Source organism: Piliocolobus tephrosceles, chromosome 17, assembly GCF_002776525.5.
Source record: "Piliocolobus tephrosceles isolate RC106 chromosome 17, ASM277652v3, whole genome shotgun sequence".
Classification (NCBI taxonomy): domain Eukaryota; kingdom Metazoa; phylum Chordata; class Mammalia; order Primates; family Cercopithecidae; genus Piliocolobus; species Piliocolobus tephrosceles.
The window spans coordinates 53,395,319-53,417,526 of record NC_045450.1 but is presented as its reverse complement, the minus strand read 5'-3'; the positions used below and the strand labels follow the sequence as shown (position 1 = coordinate 53,417,526).

Below are 22,208 nucleotides of genomic sequence, written 5' to 3'. Positions count from 1 at the left end.
ACTCAGCACTTGGGGAGGCCAAAGCAGTGGATCACCTGAGGCCAGGAGTTCGAGACCAGCCTGGCCAACATGGTGAAAACTCATCTCTACTAAAAATGCAAAAATTAGTCGGGTTTGGTGGTGCACACCTGTGGCCCCAGCTACTTAGGAGGCTGAAACATGAGAATCACTTGAACCTGGGAGGTGGAGGCTGCAGTGAGCTGAGACCGTACCATTGCACTCCAGCCTGGGTTACCAGGTGAGACCCTGTCTCAAAAAGAATATGCCATGACTTATTGTTAACCTATTCACTTCCCAATATTTCTGTTGTGTTCATATTTTTACTGTTTAAAACACTGCCTCAATAAACATCTTTGTGTGTGTCTCTTTTGCTCACATGCGAGAACTTCTAGTCTAGGGTATATACTTCCAAGTGGTATTGCTGAGACATGAGATATGCTTAGCTTTGATTTTACTGGATATTGCCAAATTACTCCCCAAAATAATTATACCAAGTTATCCTCTTGCCAGCAGTGTATAAAAGTTCTAATACCCTTCTGCCAGATTTCTCAATTTTTGCCAGCCTAATTGGTATGAAACAGTACTACAGTGTTTTATTTTGTAATATTCTGACTTTGAGATTGAGCATCTTTTCATTTACCTGCCAGTCTTCTTTGGTCTAGCAATCTATCTCCACTCAATTGTTCACTTAAAACACTATATTAAGTACCTACCATATGCCTGGCATCAATTAGCAGGGTAATAAAAAGAGCTATCGAAACAGACATGGACTCTTGCCTTCCTGGAACTCACCATCTAGTGTAGGAAAAAGAAAACCAAATAACCACAAATACAAACTGTGGTAACATGGAGGACATTAACAGTAATCTAGGAAAAAAATTTTTTTTTTTTTTTTTGAGACGGAGTCTTGCTCTGTCGCCTAGGCTGGAGTGCAGTGGCCAGATCTCGGCTCACTGCAAGCTCCGCCTCCTGGGTTCACGCCATTCTCCTGCCTCAGCCTCCCGAGTAGCTGGGAGTACAGGTGCCCGCCACCGCGCCCGGCTAATTTTTTGTATTTTTAGTAGGGTTTCCCCGTGTTAGCCAGGATGGTCTCGATCTCCTGACCTCGTGATCCGCCCGCCTCGGCCTCCCAAAGTGCAGGGATTACAGGCGTGAGCCACCGTGCCCGGCCAGAAGTTGAAAATTTTTAAAAGGGAGACCAATGTAATTGAAATAGGAGAGTCAGCAAAACCTTTCCTGAAGCACCATTTGCATTTTTAACAGATGAGTAGGAATTAACCACCTTAGTATTTTTAAAAAGTGCTCAATCTTGAAGTCAGAATACTGCAAAATGAAAAGCCTATTGCAGCTATAAAAAAATCAAGCATCACTACCATCAATATGCCTAAAAGTGCAGAAGTCTTTTCTCATCTTCCATGGAGGTGTGCTAGATGCTCAGGCAGATACAAGTATATCATACGTATTTCAGGTTTCTTTAATGGAAGCAACAGAAACATAAAAAATTAGCTTGAGCAAAAAGGAGAAATTGTTGGGACTGATGGGGAGATCCCTGAACCCCAAGACCTTCAGAAACTGAGCCAGGTCTAAGGACATCAGGAAATAGAAACAAGAACACCATCATGTCAACCTTGTCCTCTCCTACTTCCCATCTCCGGTAAGAAATCAGGTTCCAGGAAGCTCTAGGCCTTTATCTTTTGGCCTAGCAACACAAAAGACCAAAACAGAGCTCCTTCCAGCTCTATTTTGAAAAAATTCTGGCAAAGGACTCTGATTAGCTGAACTAGGTCTCATGCCTGCCCCTAGAATTATCAGTGAGCCCCAGGGACATCCTGACTTGGGTTCCTACAGTCAATACAATAGATTGTTACAAGAGGAAAAGGGGGAAAATGCTGGGCAAAGACAAGAGCTACCACCACACCGCTAACCAGAAGTTATAAGGATTGAATGAAATGACAGATGTGAAACACTTAGCACAATGTCTTTAAAGTAGTAAGCATTCAATAAATGGTAGCTATTATTAACTCACCTGGCTGTGATGAGTTTAGCAGTTAGTTCCTCCTTCTTGGTGCATCACTCTTTAATCTTAGCCAAGTTCTGAAAATTGAAAAAGACAAACTGACTCCCATTCAACTCAGAATGTTATTTATTGAAAGAATACAATGATGTTACAAAGATGCATTTCACATAGCCCTAAAAAGCTGGGTATCCATAAGTGCATGATGCATGGCTGCTGGGACTAAGAAAGTCTTCTGGTCAATGAGCTGGGCTCCCTCCCTGTCAATGAAGATGTGCTGAGGTTCAGAGAGTGGTGGTTGGATCTAGGCCAAGCTGCAAACACAAACCAGTGGTCTCCTTTGGGTGTTCCGGAACTAGGTTTTTATAAACTTCCCTAACAGTGGGGGCAGCACTCAGTTTGTTACAATTCATGCCATTCCTGAAAGTAATCCACTATGGGGATCCCCAAACAACCAGTAGCAAAATGAGTTCCTGACAGGCATCCTAGCCAATCAGTAGGGAGGGTCTGGGTAGAATTACCCATTGTCAAACTATGTATCAGACAATACAAGCATGGCCTTGGCATTGTGTGTGAGCTAATCATGGAGTACCATAAATAAGGTTTTTTGGATGGTCAACATCTCAGAAGGGCAGATCTGCCATGGAATATTCCATTTTGCATCACAGAGGATAGACTAATTGAGCTACACATACTACATTTCAGCCCCCATGCACATTTTTTTTTCCTGCAAAGAATGAAGAATACTTGGGTGCTGCCACATGCCATCCATGATGAGAGAAAGGCAATGGATCCTGCTATCTGGCATGCAAAGAATCCAGTAGGAAAGGTTCACCATCAATACCACCAATATCATCCTGCCCCACGATTCATAATTAGGGTTGGGAAAATTTATCTATCTTTGGGAGGCAGCTCTTGTGTAAAAGGAATCAATGTCCGGTTGTGCCCAAATTGGTCTGCATGGTCAATGTCAACACACCAACAAAGGTTCTGGAAATTCCTTTAGGATAGCCCATGGGAGTCATTAGGGGATGGGGCAGACTACTGAAGCTTAGCTGATGCTTTACTAATGGAAAAGCATTATAGAACTAAAATAAGTTTGTGTGTGTGTGTGTGTGTGTGTGTCTTGCTCTGTTGCTCAGGCTGGAGTGCAGTAGTGTGATCTCAGCTCACTGCAGTCTCCACTCCTGGGTTCCAGTGATCCTCCCACCTCAGCCTCCTGAGTAGCTGGGACTACAGCTGCATGCCACCAAACCTAGTTAATTTTTAGATTTTTTTTTTTTTAAGAGATGGGGTTTCACCATGTTGTCCAGGCTGGTCTTGAACTCCTGGGCTCAAGCAGTCTATCTGCCTTAGCCACCCAAAGTGCTGGGATTACAGGTGTGAGCCACCATATCTAGCCAAGTTAATTTTTTTAATGGTGAAATATTTTCTTTGCACATAGAATGAGCCAGTGCATGTTATTTCTCTAAACTGAGTAAAAGACAAAATTTATGGCAATGGGCAATTAGACTTATACTTTTCTGCAATAAAATTAACAGGGGAAAATTCTCCTCTTAGTTTTATGTTGTTTTCCCATTGATCTGATACTGTAGGCTTAAGGCAGTGCTTTTCCATGGGCATGCCATAAAAAGTACAATAAAAGGACTTAATAGTTCTGGAAAACTGGTATATGTTAGCTGAAAGTATAATTGTACTGGGAAAAGGGAAAAAAGTCACTAGTAGTTCAACTATCTACAGTTTCTGTTAAATTGTGGTTTATAAGCCTCCAAGAAGTTGCTTTAGTTTGTGATAAATTTGCATACATTTTGCTGCCACTTATGCTTTTAAGAATTCCCAAAGTGTCCAACCCATAGGTGCTCATTAAATGTTTGTGTATCTGATGTATCTTAAAATTTATTTTAAAGCCCTCTGAGTCCGAAAATACCTTTTCACTGGCAAGGCCATGGGGTCCCAAATCCAGGAAACCTGCATTTTTAACCCAACTTTACCTTTATGGGCTGTATCATACTGTGGAAACCACTTCACATCTTTGGCTTTCAGTCTCTTCATCTGTACAATGAAGTGGTTGGGCTAGTTGATCTAATTCTTTGAATGGTGCCTTCCTGGAGTTGGAACTGGTTTCCACGGTGAAGTTAATGTAAGAGCTGCAGTTGAGTGCAGTTGTCAAGCAATTTTTAAAATGAGTTTTGGTCATTACTGCAGGAATTTATTTTTTAAAAAAGTTGTTGACATTGGGGGTTACAAGCCAAGATGTTGAAACTTGACGATCTCCTGCATACATATATTCAAAAGCTTTATAAAGTCCAACATATGGGCATTTCATCCCCAATCAGCTACATATGATCTATGTAGTTGTTTTTACACTAGTCTGTAATCAGATCTGAGAATGAGTCTTTTATTTATATTAAAAAAATCTGTTTACTGGCAGTTTTCTCCACACACATCATATAAACACACACATAATTCATTACATTCCCAAGCTCTCTCTCTAAGAATCCTCTGATCCTGAATCAGAACAACATTTTAGCTAAAGCATTCTGCAAATTCCTTAATTTCACAGTTCCTAGAGTTTATTTCGAGTATGAATTCTCTGGTGTTTAGTAAGAGCTGAACTTCGGCTGAAGTTTTTCCCACATTCCTTACAAGAATAGGGTTTTTCTCCAGTATGAATTCTCTGATGATCATGCAGGTTGGTTTTCTTTCGGAAGGCTCTCCCACATTCATTACATTCATAGGGCTTCTCTCCAGTATGAGTTCTCTCATGCTGAATGAGGGATGAACTTTGACTAAAGGCTTTCCCACAGTCAATACATTCATAGGGTTTCTCTCCAGTGTGGGTTCTCTCATGTTGAGTAAGCGATGAGCGTCGACTAAAGGCTTCTCCACACTCATTACATTCATAAGGTTTTTCTCCAGTATGAATTCTGTGATGCTCTATGAAACTTGTACTTCTTTTGAAAGCTTTACCACATACATTACATTGATAGGGTTTCTCTCCAGGATGAGAAATAGCTTGCTGACTAAAGGCCTGCTCACAATCATAGGGGTTCTCTCCAGTATGGATCCTCTGATGGTCAGTAAAGTCTGTAATGTGACTAAAGTCTTCCCCACAGTCATTACAATGATAGGATTTCACTTCGGTAAGAGTGCTTTCATCTTGAGTGAGAGATGAACTGTGCTTGAAATCTATGCTGTAGTTATTGCTTTGGTAAGGTTTGCCTCTCTTATGAATCCTCATATGTTTATAAAGGGATGGGCTCTGACCAAAAGCCCTCCCACATATGCTACATTCAAAAGGTTTCTCTCCAGTATGAGTCCTCTCATGTTGGACAAGGGAAGAACACCGACTAAAGGCTTTCCCACATTCCTTACACTGGAAGGGCTTCTCTCCACTATGTGTGACCTCGTGTTGAGTGAGGGATGTGCCATGCCTAAAGGACCTCCCACATAGATTACATCGATAGGGTTTCTCTCCAGTGTGAATTCGCTGGTGTTGAACAAGGGAGGAGCTGCGCTGGAAGGCTTTCCCACAGAGACTACACTGATAGGGTTTCTCTCCGGTATGAGCATTCTCATGCTGACCAAGAGATGAGCTATGCCTGAAGGCCTTTCCACACACATTGCATTCAAAGGGTTTCTCCCCAGTGTGAATTCTCTGATGCTCAGTAAGCTGTGTCTTCCAGAGAAAGGTTTTCCCACAGTCAGTACATTCATGGTGTTTCTTTCCGGGATAAATTCCCTGATCTGTTCCATTAGGGAAAGCTCCCTCTCCTTTATGAGTTTTCTCATGTTTAGTAAGTGATGATCTATGAATAAAGGCTTTTCTACATTTATCACACTTATAGGGTTTCTTTTTTGCAAGAATATTATTCTGATTAAGTAAATCTGCATTATGTCCCAAATTGCTTCCAGGGGTCTCACATTCACTAGGCCTTATTCTTGCAGGAATGTTCAGTTGTGTAACCAAATTGGTGTTCAATCTAGAGTTTTCACCAAATTTACTTTGCTCAAAACTTCCTTGTGGTGTAATTATTTTCTTCTGGGTGGATGCCTCTGATCCCAGATGTCTTTTCCAGTTTTCCTGTTGCCTGTTTAACTGGCTGCTAACATCCCAGGAGTCTTCCAATGTAGCATGTGAGAGATCATGTGTGCAGTGGGATACTTCTGATACATCCTGCTGCAGATGTGATGATTTAACCTCAGGCCTGGTCTTCCAGTCTGAAAGAAATCCAGAGTACAAAAGTCCCCTATTCCTTCCTGTTGAAACAAACTGCTAGAGTAGGAATGAAGAAAGAGACATAAGTTACACATGACTCTGTTTTGAAATTAGTCCTGTATCCTGGGAAGAAGACCCAAAATGGAGAAAAGGAAGAGTGAAGAAATGATAGTGAAGACTGAAGATCCACAGTATGTGGTAAGTCCAGAGAATGAGGAAAGCCCATCTAGGAGGGCTGGTTAGAAAATAAGGAAATAAGTGAGCAGGACTGTGTTAGGCACAGATAACAAATGGAACAGGATCATAGTCCATCTTAGGATCCCATATGCTCTCCATGACTCCTATCCTTTTATAAATCACCACAAAATCTGTCTTTCTAATATATCCATTTCATAATTTCTTTACTGTCAACTCGGAGGTTCCAGGTCTCCAAATGCTGCAGAGAAAATCTGTACCCAGTGACATAACTGAAAAGATTATTTGAAACACTGTATTTTCTCAGTTTGTAAAGTATAACCCTTAGAGATCAAGGAGGTCCTTGATCAGGAGGCAAATCATCTTTGTCTTTACAACCAGTACTGTGGTTTTCATCTTTTTGAGCTCTGGTTCTACACTTATTATCTCCCTTGACCAAAAAGGATTTATTTCAATCTGCCTAATAAATTGATGTTTAAGTCCCTGTTTTTACTTCAGAACACTGATACAAGCAAACTGATTAATTTTTAGGGTTTAAGAATAAAAACCTTTAAAAACTAAGGGCAGAGAGCTTTTTGGAGTGATGGAAATGTTCCATATCAATAGGAATTTGGGTTAGGCAAGTGAATGAATGCATTTGTCAAAATCAACCGGATGGTACATATAAGACTTGTACATTTCACTGTATATAAAATTTTCTTTTAAAACTAAAAAAAACTGAATTCTAGTTAATGGCATACATATTAAAAGTATAGGGGTGAAATGCAATTATGCCTGCAACTTACTTGGCAATGCATCAAAAAGTAAGATGGATTGATAGACGGCTAAAGAAATACATGATAAAGCAAATAAAACAACATGTTAACAAAGCAAATAATATAATATGTTAACAACAACAAATGTGATAATCTTGGTGGTAGGTATGTGGTATTGACTGTAAAATTTTTTTCAACTTTCCTATTTGAAAATTTTCATAATAAAACGTTGAGACAGGAAATCAGAATAAGGACTTAAACCCCCAAATTCCTTACCCTGCAATAAGAATCAACTCATAACAACCAGCAAGATCATCTGAATAAATAGCTGGTTGATGGAAAACAAACAAACAAACAAAAAACCTAGTTTAAATGTAGTTCTGAGCAAAAGCCTGAACAAGTGTTTAATTTTCTTTATAAGACACCATAAAACATTATCAATTTCATAATTAAGAGCGTATTAAAAACAACCATTTTTCTTTGATATAATAGTAATATTATTTATCATGAAATAAGCTTATATTTAATAACATATATTTTATTTTCCTCAAATTATTTCCCATGACCATTAAATTATCTATATTAAAAAAAAAAAAAGAATCAACTCAACTCCTCAGGGCAGAGAATGCCTTGTAATTTTTTTAAGAATTGTTCTCAGTGGGACATGCCAAAAATGTTTGTTGAAATGAATAAATGAGAAAAGTTCTCTTGCTAGCCAGATTTCTTACTGATCAATCAAGTATGTTCTGATTGCTTTCTATATGCTCTGCCACACAGATAAAATACATAGAAATACCATAATAAACAGAGCTTGAATAGAAACAAGACAATCTTTTGGCAACTAAGAAAGGGTAAAACCATCAGATGGTAGATGGTATATTATTAAATCTGAGTTTTTATAGTGTAGATGATATAAATGATATTTGCTGTCAGGAAAGGAATAAATAAATAAAAGTAAATAAATAAATATATCTGGTCTCATGGATTAGATAGATCTTGAACTCCAAGAACAAATGGCTTTGGATAGGCAGAATATATTGCCTAATGAGGGAAAAGATATGCTACTTAGAGAGAATATTAAGAGAAGTTCAACCTAAGGGGATCTGTTTTAGCAGGGATAGAAAGATAATACTGGAAGTATGAGAGGGAACTTCTGAATCAGGGAGTTTCTATTTCCTATGGTAAAGTACAGAGAGTAATAGCAAGGGTTTGCCAGAAGTTTTAAGAAGATAAAGCCTTAGGCTGGGCACAGTGGCTCACGCCTGTAATCCTAGCACTTTGGGAGGCCCAGGAGGGCAGACTGCTTGAGCTCAGGAGTTCGCAACCAGCCTGGGCAACATGGTGAAACCCTGTCTCTGTTAAAATACAAAAAATTAGCCGGGTGTGGTGGCATGCACCTGTAGTCCCAACTACTCGGGAGGCTGTGGCAGAAGCACTGCTTGAACCCGGGAGGTGGAGGTTGCAGTGGGCCGAGATCATGCCACTGCATCATGCCACTGTACTCCAGCCTGGGTGACACAGTGAGACTCTGTCTCAAAAAAAAAAAAAAAAAAAAAAAAAGAAGAAGAAGAAGAAGAAGATAAAGAATTAAAATCCAGTGGCTGGGCATGGTGGCTCATGCCTATAATCCCAGCACTTTGGGAGGCTGAGGTGGGTAGATATTAGGCCAGGAGTTTGAGACCAGCCTGGCCAACAGGGGTTTTAGTAGAGACCCCATCTCTACTAAAAATACAAAAATTAGCCAGGCGTGTTGGTGCGTGCCTGTAGTCCCAGCTACTTGGGAGGCTGAGAATTGCTTGAGCCCAAGAGGTGGATGTTACATTGAGCTGAGATCACACCACTGCATTCCAACCTGGGCAACAGAGTGAGATTCTGTCTCTAAATAAATAAATAAATAAAATCCGGTGTAGTTCAGCAACTGACAGAGTGAGATTCTGTCTCCAATAAATAAACAAATAAATAAAGTCCAGTATGGTCCAGCAACTGATGAATAATTAAACAAAATGTGATATATCCATACAATGGAATATTACTCAATGGTAAAAAGAATGATGTACTGATACATGCTAGAGCATGATTGAACCTTGAAAACATGATGGTAAGTGAAAGAAGCCAGTGCCATATTATATGATTCCGTTTACACAAACTATGCAGGATATACAAATCCATAGAAATATAAATTAGATTAATAGTTACCAGGTACTGAGAGGAGTAGGGAATGGGGAGTAACTGTTAATGGGTATGAGGTTGCTTGCTGGGTGAAGAAAATGTTCTGAAATTAGACAGTGTTGCTGCTTGTACAACTATCTGAATATGTGGAAAAACCACTGACGTCTATGCTTTAAAGGGGTGAATCTCATGGTATGTAAATTATACCTCAATAAAGCTATAATTTTAAAAAGATTTCTAAAAAGAAAAAACAGAGTGAGCTATTCCAACTGGGAATTACAGCAATCTAAATTTGGGACCTCAGCAGTGGCTCACACCTCTAATCCCAAGACTTTGGGAAGCAAAGGGAGGAGGATCGCTTGAGCCTAGGAGGTCAGGGCTGCAGTGAGCTGTGATAGAGACACTGCACTCAACCCTGGGTGACAGAGCAAGATCCTGTCTCAAAATAAAAAATTAGGCTGGTGTGGTGGCTCACGCTTGTAATCCCAGAACTTTGGGAGGCCAAGGTGGGTAGATCGCTTGATCTCAGGAGTTCGAGACCTGCCTGGACAACATGGTAAAACTTCATCTCCACCAAAAATACAAAAAAGTAGCTGGGTGTGGTAGTACATGCCTATAGTCCTAGCGACTTGGGAGGCTGAGGTGGGAGGATTGCTTGAGCTCGGGAGGCAGACTGCAATGAGCCGAGATCACACCACTGCACTCCAGCCTGGGTGACAGAGTGAGATCCTGTCTCAATAAAATAAATAAATAAATAAATAGGCCGGGCGCAGTGGCTCAAGCCTGTAATCCCAGCACTTTGGGAGGCCGAGACGGGTGGATCACAAGGTCAGGAGATCAAGACCATCCTGGCTAACACTGTGAAACCCCGTCTCTACTAAAAAATACAAAAACTAGCCGGGTGAGGTGGCAGGCGCCTGTAGTCCCAGCTACTCAGGAGGCTGAGGCAGGAGAATGGCGTAAACCCGGGAGGCAGAGCTTGCAGTGAGCTGAGATCTGGCCACTGCACTCCAGCCTGGGCAATAGAGCGAGACTCCGTCTCAAATAATTAATTAATTAATTAATTAATTAATTAATTTAAAGATTTGGGCCCTGGTTTACAGTGCCACCAGTAGAAGTTAAAAGGCAAGAAAATCTAAGCTACTTCTCATAGGAAGAAAATAACCTGGGTTAAAATAAAAGACTAAACTAATTAGGGTGTCCAGCCTGAGCAATTAAAAATCCATTGGGTTCTAATAGGCAAGGGTAGAAATGGGAAATAGGCAAGGTAGCAAAACATACTGGCAGGGGATGAAAGGTGATGAATTTAGATTTTATGTATTTAATATGAACTACGTGACTTCTGAAGGATAAAAGTAACTCAGGTACAAATAAGGAAGACTTCTGAGTCTATAGCATAGAATAAAGAGCTGCAACTACCAGGAGGCAGGTACTCTGTTAAGGAGGCAATGAAGAAAGGGGGCTAGAAGGCAGGTTCCTTAAGGCAGAGTCACTTAGGGTGAAAAGCAAGAAAAGCTAAAGACCTAAAGCTAAGAAGCACTAACAAGCAAGGAACTGGGAGAGGAGGATACTACAGGAACTGTGGAGGGCGGTAATGAGTCAAATCAGCATGAACGTGAGATGGAAGGAAGATGGTGGCAAGGCACGGAGTCTGAAGGCAGGTTATGAAGGGAGAGAGAATCAAGGAAGGCTGTGGGTGTTTCCTATAAGTCTGGGGCATCTGACAGTGAAAGCGGCAAGACTAAACAAGGAAGACATGGGGGAGTGCAATACAAGAAAAAGATACGGGAGTTCAATGCAGGGAAGAAATACGGGAGTTCAATTCTGAATGAGTAAGAGAAGGGATCTCTAATGAAGGGAATCAGAGGCCACCAGAAGAAAAATAATCCAGCAAGAGCAGGGGCACCCTTTTGAAGAGGAGAGTCCTACAAGGTGTCGGCCAGGTGATGGCTTCGGCCTCCTATGCAGATCTAGGAAATCCCAAGCCAGCTGCTGGAGGGTACCTTTCCCTCCCTAAGCTGTACCTCCCCCTCCCTAAGCTGTACCATTATCTGCATTCATTCCTAATGCCTGACTCTCACTCATTTACCTGGACAGAAAGGTCTTTGGATTTCTCCCTCTGATATCCATGGCTCTTCTCCTTGCTCCAATTTGAAGATCACCTCTGGCTTGGAAACTTGATATCCTGCTCATGGGTAAATACACAAGATTTGGTTGTTTGTGCAAGTGGACAAAGAACCCTCCTAAGGACAAGTCAGTACTAGTCCTTGATCCTCAGGAACTCTGAAGGAAAAAAAAGGTGCAACTTAAGGAGTCATGCAAACAAATTGCCTATTTCCAGTTTTGTAAAATAAAGACCTTTTACCTACAGAGCAGGCTCAAAACCCCATAAAGCTGGGTCCCAATGAGATTAACAAACTCTGACCCTTGAGCACCCTCGTCACAGTTACCTAAGCTCTGGGCACTACCACTATAGAAACCAAGGAAGGAAAGACCCATTAGCAGGAAAGACACTCAGAGAAGTGATCCTTACCAAGAGAAACCAGGTGGCTATAGTTCTCCAGCATCACATCCCTGTATAAGCTCCTCTGAGCAGGGTCGACGTGGTACCATTCTTCCTGGGTGAAGTCCACAGACACATCTTTGAATGTCACTGATTCCTGTAAGATCACATTCCTGCTCAACTGGGGATCAACCCCACAAATGTTCTGTGGCAATGCTGGGAACACAATGTAGGCTCTATCAGAAGTGGTGATCACACATTTGTTAGACTGAGGAGGCAATGTCAGATTACATAAACTCGCTGTTTACATAATTTTGTAAAGGATCTAGTATGTCAGGCAGGAAAGTTATGAGGGGCCATTTGTCCTGCAAACCTATATCCCTACCTAGCTATCTTCTTGGTTTCCTTCAAAGTCAAGTCTTTTTATACAATCACCAATTCATGCTGCCTATTCACTTTCTTTGTTACAAAATCCAAATACAGTTGGTAGTAAAAAGTGACGACTTTCCTTTACCCCCATAACCAATCCCACTTTACTTTCCAGAAATAACCACTCTTAATAGTTTGGTGTGTACACAATGTCCCTTGTCCATGTTTTTCAACACCCCACCCACCCGCTCAACCATACTCACACCCCAACACAGAATCTTATTTTATGAAATACCATACATATTGTTCTACAACTTGCTTTTTGCATTTAGCTATGTATCCTGGAGATCTTTGCATAGTGGAATAATTGCACCTTATTGAACTGCTTCATAGTACTCCACAGTACAGCTGCACCACAGGTACCTACTGATTAAAATCAACAACACCTCGCTGTATTAAGAATAAAATGCGGCAGGGCACGGGTGGTTCACACCTGTAATCCCAACACTTTGAGATGTCAAGGCGGGCAGATCACTTAAGCCCATTCACTTCCTTTGTTATAGGAGCCCAAGAGTTTGAGACCATCCTGGGCAACAGAACAAAACTCCATCTCTATAAGAGATCAAAAAATTAGCCTGGCATGGTGGTGTGTGCCTATAGTCCCAGCTACTCAGGAGGCTGAGCTGGGAGGATCATTTGAGCCCAGGAGGCGGAGGTTGCAGTGAGCCATGATCATGCCATTGTACTCCAGCCTGGATGACGGAGTGAGACCCTGTCTCAAAAAAAAGAGTAAAATGCAATTCCCTCATGGCTCACCAGGCTGTCACATGCTGATCTTGATATTCCTTGACTACATCAAACTTGTTCCCACTCCCACCGTCTTGTTATTCCCTAGCCTCCTGCATCTCCACAATAGTTAACCAGTTATTCAGGCATCATCTCAAGCATGGCATCCTCAGAAAGGCTGCCTTAGCACCTCCACTATCCACTGCATTACGTGTTCAATTTTCCTGCTAGTCCAGCTATCTCTCACTGCCCAATTCTTTCCACCTCTCAAGAACATAACAGATTCCGAAAGAAAGGACACTTGTGCTTCTAGCAATGATCAGAGACATTAGCTTGTTACCTTATTGTCTGTCTCTCCACTGTAAGCTCCATGGGAATGGGGACTTTATCTATCTTGATCACAGTTACATGCCTGGCACCCAGACCAATGCCTGGCACATACTGGGTGCCTAAAAAAATACTTGCTGAATGAATCAATGAACTAGTCCCTGTCAGCAGGTACTGAGATTATTTCTAGTATTCTGCTATTATAAACATTACTGTAATACATATTCTTTGTGCAAACATGCTACGATTTCTCCCAGCTCACTAGCTAAAATTCCAATGGCTAGGTCGAGTCTTTCTCTGCTTCTTACCCTATTCCAATCACTTCTTCCTCCACCATCCCATGGACACATGGCTGGCTGAGGTGTCCCATACCTCCCAATTATCAGTTCTGATGCTTGTGGGCTGATTGTCTAGAATCACTTGGCCTTGTTAAACCAAGAGTCACCTGTGACCATGGCCTCCTTGAGCTATGTCCCCCCTCCCCCCCCCTTTTTTTTTTTTTGAGACAGGGTCTCACTCTCTCACCCAGTTTGGAGTCCAGTGGCTCAATCACAACTCACTGCAGCCTCAACTGCTTGAGCTCAAGTAATCCTCCCACCTTAGCCTCCAGAGTAGCTGGGACTACAGGCATGTGCCACCATATCTGGCTAACTCCTGGTTAGGCTTGTCTCAGAAAGCATATAACAAAGTATGGAACAATTAGTGCAAAAAGACATTGAAAGCAGAACTGAGTTAGCTGGAGCAGTGAGAGAAGGCTTCACACAGGCTTCAGCTTTATTCTGTACCCTTCTCATGTCTTTTTGCACTAATTTTTGAGACGGAGTCTCGCTGTGTCGCCCAGGCTGGAGTGCAGTGGCGCGATCTCGGCTCACTGCAAGCTCCGCCTCCCGGGTTCACGCCATTCTCCCGCCTCAGCCTCCAAGTAGCTGGGACTATAGGCGCCCGCCACCACGCCCGGCTAGTTTTTTGTATTTTTAGTAGAGACGGGGTTTCACCATGTTAGCCAGGATGGTCTTGATCTCCTGACCTCGTGATCCACCCGCCTCGGCCCCCCAAAGTGCTGGGATTACAGGCTTGAGCCACCGCGCCCGGCCTTATTCTGTACCCTTCTCTTGTTTGCTTAGGTATAGCTGAACTGGATTCACTCAGATTCTTCAAGGGTATCATTCTCTCCTCCCATTTCCCTTAGCTATTTCCATTTCATATTTCAGGTGCTGGTTAGCAGATCTCCAGTGAAGTCTTCTGATCCCCAACTGGAGAGTCAACCTCCCTAATTGTGTGCTTTAAACCACTCTGCACACCTACCATTATTCAAACAAACCTCCTCATCTATTTAATGCTTGTTTTCCTAGTTATACAGTACATATTATGAGGGCAGGGATAATACTTTTGGTTGTTTTTTAAATTCTACACACCACTGTCCAGCAAGTGCTTGACTCACACTATACCTCTGTTTCCTGAACGAGTTGAGCCTTAAGGAGATGGATGAGATTTGAGTATTAAAGAAGGCAGGCGTAGCCCCTTCTTCGTGTGAGGTGCATGACCACATCCACACACCATACTGGCTCCTCTGCCCCATATTCCTGTTCAACACTTGGCTGTGTCCCTGCAGGAACAGGGGAGGGTTGAAACTGGGGCCATTTTTCTGACCAAGGTTAGAGATCTGACTGACTAGATATTTACAAGGTGCTTGGCTTTACTATATACACTGTGGCAGACTAACAATGCAAAAGAAAAACACTGTAGTCCTTGAATATGGTTCAGTTTATTTTAAAAGTGTTATTTATTAGAGCACAATATGAGACAATACACAGTAAGGTGAGGTGCTGCAGGTGCTCAAAGCAGGAAAGACTGGGAGAGGGAGAGAACACTTTAAGGTAGGCTCTGTACCAGGTCCTAAGAGGTAAGTGCCATCTGCATGGAAGAAGAAAATGTGGGAATCCAATCCAGGGATTGGGAAGCTTGAGAAGGGAGCTGGTCTTGGGAGAGGCATGGCCAGCGAGGATAAAGACGTTGGACCAGCCATTTTGAGATAAGTGGTGAGAAGTAAAACCTTCTCCCCATTGCCTACTCTACCCTCTAGACATATTGTCTCTTTGGTTTAGTAATAGTCATTGCCCAACCAGGACTCCTTTGCTTAACTGGTTCCTCATATTTAACATATGGCCTCCTGGTTTCTTTTGTTTTATTTTGTTTAATAGAGATGGGGTCTCACTATGTTGCCCAGGCTGGTCTGAAACTCCTGGACTCAAGTGATTCTCCCACCTTGGCCTCCTAAAGTGCTGAGATTACAAGTGTGAGCCTCTGAGCCTGGCTGGCCTCCTGGTTTCATTCTGCTTTCCCAGAGATTCTGTACTCAAGGTGAAGAATGTGCTAACCAGCAAGCAAACATCTGCTCCAAGCCGCTCATCATTTCTTGCCTTGACAGGGCAGAACTGGCCTCTGTTCTTTAATTATTGATCCCACCCCCCCTTTTTTTCCCCTGGGCACTATCAGAGTTAATTCAAAACACATATTTGATCATGTTCACAAACCCTTCACTGCGGCTGGGCCGAGTGGCTCACATTTGTAATCCCAGCACTTTGGGAGGCTGAGGCGGGCGGATCACCTGAGGTCAGGAGTTCAAGACCAGCGTGGCCAACATGGCAAAATCCCATCTCTACTAAAAATACAAAAATTAGCCAGAAGCGGTGACGGGTGCCTGTAATCCCAGCTACTCGGGAGGATGAGGCAGGAGAATCACTTTAACCTGGGAGATGGAGGCTGCAATGAGCCGAGACCATGCCACTGCACTCCAGCCTGGGTGACGGAGCAAGACTCCATCTCAAAAAAACAAAAAACAAAAACCAAAAACCACAAACCCTTCACTGCCTCCCACTTTTCCCTATTCCTATCACCCTCACCCTAGTTCAAGTCACCATCTCTTACCTGGACTACTGACTGCTACAACCTCCTAGTTCATCTCTCTTCTCACTCTTGCCCCACTACCCAAGTCCATTTTCCACATGACAACCAGAGAGATCTTGTTAAAACCTGCCAGACTGCTGGGCATGGTGGCTCACACCTGTGATCCTAGGACTTTGGGAGGCTGAGGTGGGAGGATCACTAGAGGCCAGGAGTTCCAGACCAGCCTGGGCAACATAGTGAGACCCCATCTCTAAAACAAACAAATTATTTTTTTAATTAGCTGGGCATGGTGGCTTACGTCTATGGTCCCAGCTACTTGGAGGACTGAGGCAGGAGGATTGCTTGAGCCCGGGAGTTCAAGGCTACAGTAAGCCACAATGACACCACTTCATTCTAGCTTAGGTGACAGTGCAAGACCCTATCTGAAAGAAAAACAAAACAGAAAAAGAATATGCCAGATGAAGTCACCTCTGTTTCAAGACCTCCAATGGCACCCTGATTCATTCCAAGTAAAGTCAAAGTCTTTATGGCCGCCTATTGGCCCTTCACAATCTGGGTGCCACCTAGCTCCCCAACTTCACCTCAAGCCTCCTCCCCCATGTGCAGCTCTCCCCTGCACCCACCCCATCCTCCTTCTGATTCCTGGAAGACACTAAACCTACTTCCTCCCTGGTGCCTGTGTTCTGCTTGTTCCCTTGACTTGAGCCTCTTCCCGCATGTACGCCCGTGGCTCCCCACTCACTGGCTTCAGCTCTTTGTTCCAATGTCACTTTATCAGAGCAACCTTCCCTCATCATCCTCCATAAAATAGCACCCCACTCTATATTCTCACTGTCTTTGTTCACAGCCTTTGCCACCTGACATATCATATATTTGTTGACAGTCTATATCCCACAGCAGAATGTAAACCCCAAGAGAGCAGGAATACTACTTATTTTCTTTACTGTTGAATCTCCATTGCCTAGAACAGACCTGACATGTACTAGGTGCTCCACAAATATTTAATACATTTTTCTTTTGAGACAAGGTCTTGCTCTGTTCCCGGGCTGGAGTGCAGTGGTGCAATCATAGCTCACTGCAGCCTTGACCTGCTGGGCCCAGGCAATCTTCCCATTTCAACCTCTTAAGCAGCTGGGACAACAGGTGTGTGCCACCATACCTGGCTATTTTTTATTTTTATTTTTGTAGAGATAGGGTTTCTCTATGTTGCCAGGCTGGTCTTGGACTTACGGGCTCAAGCAATTCTCCTGCATTGGCCTCTCAAAGTGCTGGGATGACAGGTGTTAGCCACTGTGCCTCATTCACAAATATTCAATAAATATTTGTCTTGAGATTAAAACTTAGATTCCTCAGTGTGAGCTTCAGAGCCCTTCATGGCCTAGTTCCCCGGGAAGCTCCACAGCCCCCAATCTGGCTTCTCCTCCCCTCAGACACTAACATTTGGCCGTGCAGAAGAGTTACAGCTCCTTGTAACCAGAACGCTCTTTCACCTCGGCAAGCATTGCTTCAAGCGCTCGGGCTTTTTCCTTGGCCTGGCTAAGGCTTACTCTTCACTCTTCACCAAGACTTGGCCACGTTCTCTCCTCTGCGGCTCCATACATACCCTAGGTCTGGGCTGTGTCACTCTCCCATCCCAGCAGCAATCCTCCTTGGGCCTCTCTCTAGCACAGCTCATAAGACAATACTACATTCAGGTGTTTTGTTACCCAGTGGTCACTCCCACCAAACTGTGCTTCTAGAGGGTCAAAGACCTTGGCTCAGGCACCTTCAAATTTCCGGAGGCCAGAACCAGTTTGGTACATAACGGACGATCAAAAGTCTGCCAGAGTACATAGGTAAAATGCACTCTGAGATCCTTGGTGGAAGTTAGTCACTCTGAGTCAGATCAACTTCAGGGCATTCTCATGCTGCAGGTCACACCTTGAACCCTAATAAATGATCCAGTAACACCTTGCAGACAGCTGCTCATCCTTCTTCCAGATATAACAGGACCTCATCGTCAACCCCTTTTAAAAATTAACAAAATGGCTGTAATCCCAACACGTTGGGAGGCTGAGGTAGGTGGATCATGAGGTCAGGAGATTGAGACCATCCTGGCTATCAGGGTGAAACCCCGTCTCTAATAAAAATACAAAAAAATTAGCCGGGCGTGGTGGCGGGCACCTGTAGTCCCAGCTACTCAGGAGGCTGAGGCAGGAGAATGGTGTGAACCCAGGAGGCAGAGCTTGCAGTGAGTGGAGATCACGCCACTGCACTCCAGCCTGGGTGACAGCACGAGACTCCATCTCAAAAAAAAAAAAAAAAACAAAAACTAACAAAGTATTAGGAAGTATCACACACTACGGCCAGGCACAGTGGCTCACACCTGTAATCCTAGCACTTTGGGAGGCCAAGGCAGGTGGATCACCTCAGGTCAGGAATTCGAGACCAGCCAGGCCAACATGGCAAAACCCTATCTCTAGTAAAAATACAATTAGCTGGGCGTGGTGGCAGGTACCTGTAATCCCAGCTACTTGGGAGGCCGAGGCAGGGAGAATTGCTTGAACCCAGGAGGTGAAGGTTGAAGTGAGCTGAGACTGTGCCACTGCACTTCAGCCTGGGCAACAGAGTGAGATTCTGTCTCAAAAAAAAAAAAAAAAAAAAAAGAAGTATCACATGTTCCCTTTCCTTATGCTGACATGCAAGGATCTTGGCCCACTAGTGGAGCCCAGAGCAAGGAACTAGGAACAGCACATACTAAGTTGAGAAGACTCAATTTCATGGGCTTCTAAAAAGCTCCATAAAGCTCCTAAAAAGTTCCATAATGAATAAATGCATAATATCCTTGAGTAGATCTCATACCTCCTAGAGATCCAATTACCTCATCAATAACACGAGTTCCCTGAACTACAGAAATAGAGTTTTATGAGCAGATGGGGTGAAAGGGCACTTCCAGAAAGGACATGTGCAAATACAGAGTTTGCCCAATTAGAAAACATCACATTTATGGCAATACAGCGTGGTGTCTCCACTTAACTACTCAGTGGCCTCTGATGCCAGACCGATCACAGTTTAATACGCTGATAGCTGACAATGTAACTAACAACGTTGTACAGACAGAAGAAACATCACTATCAACCTTTGCACACACACAGATTCCTACTGCATCACCATCTGCAGTACTGAAGACTGGAAACCTGGACCTCATCCTTGACTCTTCATTTTTCCTTTACGCCTTGCAGTCACCAAAAGCCTCAGAAATGTCTCCTGAATTCAGTCCCTTGCCTTCATCCTTCAAATCCAGCTGAAATCCTCCCTTGCCAATGACAGCATTAATCCAGGGAAAGGCAATCTAGAGCTACACAGTCTAATATGGCAGCCACTGGCCACATGTGGCTATTCATTGTGTTTTTAAATTAAGGATTTAGATGTTCACCTAATTACAAACTGGTTTTAAATAATGGGAGGAAAAGAAAAAGAACAAACAAACTTACAAGCCACACTTGCAATGTAGCTAGTCCAAATGGGCATCTGTGATTAAGTAAAATACACACGAGGCCAGGCACAGTGTCTCACACCTATAATTCCAGCACTTTGGGAGGCTGAGATGGGTGGATCACCTGAAGTCAGGAGTTTGAGACCAGCCTGGCCAGCATGGAGAAACCAAGTCTCTACAAAAATACAAAAATTAGCTAGGTGTGGTGGAGCACACCTGTAATCCCAAATACTCAGGAGGCTGAGGCAGGAGAATGGCTTGAACCCATAAGGCAGAGGTTACAGTGAGCCAAGATCGCGCCACTGCACTCCAGCCTGGGCGACAGAGTGAGACTGTCTCAAATAAATAAATAAATTAAATTAAATACACACTGGATTTCAAAGACTTAGTACCAAGGAAAGAATGTAAAATACCTCATTAGTAATTTTAAAATATTTATTACATGTAGAGATGATAATATTCTGGATATATTGTTTCAAATAATATATATTACCAAAATTAATTTCACCTGTTTCTGTTTACATTGTAGCCACTAGAAAACTTGAAATTATACATGGAATCTATATTTCTTTGGGACACCACTGTTCTACATTGTTATACATCTCCACCTCAGGGCATCTTCTTCCTCTCAAATGCTGCCTCCTGTCACACACCCAAGCTTCTGCCACATGGACTCTTTGTCCCAATAACGACATTCTCTTTTGTGTCTCTTTGCCTTTATACATCCTATTCTGACCATAATGTACTTTCTTCCCTCAGTTCCACAGGAAAAATTCCTAGTCATCCTTGTAGAACCAGTTCACTGTTCCGTTCCCTCCTGAAGCTTCCCCACATCCTCCGTGCTCCCCATCCCCCTTAAGCATTTGGTCCCCATCTCCATTTCAGAACTGTAGCCATCTAGTTACATTTTTCTCCCTCAAGAATTTCTTAAACTCCTTTTTATTTCAGTATCTCTGACACTGCAAGCGGAGAGTGTCCAGAATCAACTGGGCGGCTTTTCTAAATTCCCCATGCATGGAGGGTCCTGCCCAGCATCTTTTAAAAGCTCTTCAGGTGGTTCATTATCAAAGAGCAACAGTTCAGATTTCTTGAACACTTGCTGCTAGGCAAGCACTGAGCTCAGTCATTTACGTGCACTCTCATCACATTTCCTCACGGAAATGAGGAACCCCAGAGGAAGCAGGCACCACTTCCCGACTGGTTCTGAAGCATGACCCTGGTTAAGAACCACTGCCTGGCACAGGGCAAGCATTCCAAACACATCTGCTGAGTGAATGGATACAGAATTTGGGTAATTCTCACTGAAAGAAAATGAGGAGTTGTTTCAAGGATTAAAAAAAAATGTGGGTTAGTGAATTAAATTCTTAGATTATAAAAAGTAGAGGCAAAAAGAAAACGATGGCATTAACAGCCAAATCTAAGGCTGGTTCCTCTCGAGCACCAGCCAAACAGAAAAACCTCTGATAAATTGAGTAAGAAGAAATTTTTAAAAGATGAATTTGAAGATAGGAGGATAAGGCCAGGCGCGGTGGCTCATGCCTGTAATCCCAGCACTTTGGGAGGCCGAGGCAGGTGAACCACCTGAGGTCGGGAGTTTGAGACCAGTCTGACTAACATGGAGAAACCCCATCTCTACTAAAAATACAAAATTAGCCGGGTGTGGAGGTGCATGCCTGTAATCCCAGCTACTCGGGAGACTGAGGCAGGAGCATTGTTTGAACCCAGAAGGTGGAGGTTGCAGTGAGTTGAGATTGTACCATTGCACTCCAGCCTAGGCAATAAGAGCGAAGCTCTGTCTCAAAAAAAAAAAAAAAAAAAAAAAAAAAAAAAAAGAAAAAAGAAAAGATAAACAAAACAGTGAAATACACAAATAGTGTGTTAAGAAATGCAAAATATCTTAACAAAGTGGAAAACTTTTAAATTCTAAACTACCAATGTTGACATAAAAAAGCAGAAACCTTCATAATTGATGAGGAAATAGAGAAAATTGTTGCCATACCATCCTGTGTATAAAAATCCTGGGTCTAAATGTTTTATAGGTAAATTCTTTCAAAAGACAGAAAAAGGTGAACAGCAATCTGAATGTTTCTACAAATTAAGGATAAGCATGACACCAAAACCTGTCCAAGAGAGTGCTTTCTCTCCGATGGCTATTTCCCTTAGTAATACAGATATAAAAAAGTGATCAATTGGGCCAGACGCGGTGGCTCACACCTGTCATCCCAGCACTTTGGGAGGCCGAGGCAGGTGGATCACTTGAGGTTAGGAGTTTGAGACCAGCCTGCCCAACATGGTGAAACCCCATCTCTACTAAAAATCAAAAGTAGCTGGACGTGGTGGTACATGCCTGTAATCCCAGCTACTTGGAAGGCTGAGGCAGGAGAATCGCTTCAACTTAGGAGGCGGAGGTTGCAGTGAGCTGAGATTGCACTCTAGCCTGGGCAACAAGAGCAAAACTCCGTCTCAAAAAAAAAAAAAAAAAAAAAAAA

The 22,208-nt window shown here is 42.9% G+C and overlaps 1 protein-coding gene across 9 annotated transcripts in view; it reads right to left on the bottom strand.

Moving 5' to 3' along the window:
- Nucleotides 1-2,125: 2,125 nt before the first annotated feature.
- The window catches only part of ZFP90 (ZFP90 zinc finger protein), a 35,555-nt gene continuing 15,472 nt past the window's right edge, over nucleotides 2,126-22,208 (bottom strand). For 6 of the 9 annotated variants that reach the window (XM_023210267.2, XM_023210264.3, XM_023210268.3 and 3 more), the window contains exons 3-5: nucleotides 11,886-12,012; nucleotides 11,442-11,537; nucleotides 2,126-6,235 (exon numbers count right to left, since the gene is read on the bottom strand). In XM_023210267.2, coding sequence (XP_023066035.1) covers nucleotides 4,581-6,235; nucleotides 11,442-11,537; nucleotides 11,886-12,012 — 1,878 coding nt within the window. In that variant the 3' untranslated portion in view covers nucleotides 2,126-4,580. Of the gene's footprint in view, nucleotides 6,291-11,441; nucleotides 11,538-11,885; nucleotides 12,013-22,208 lie in introns of all 9 variants that reach the window. The other 3 variants (XM_023210270.3, XM_023210269.3, XM_023210271.3) reach the window with 2 other exon arrangements.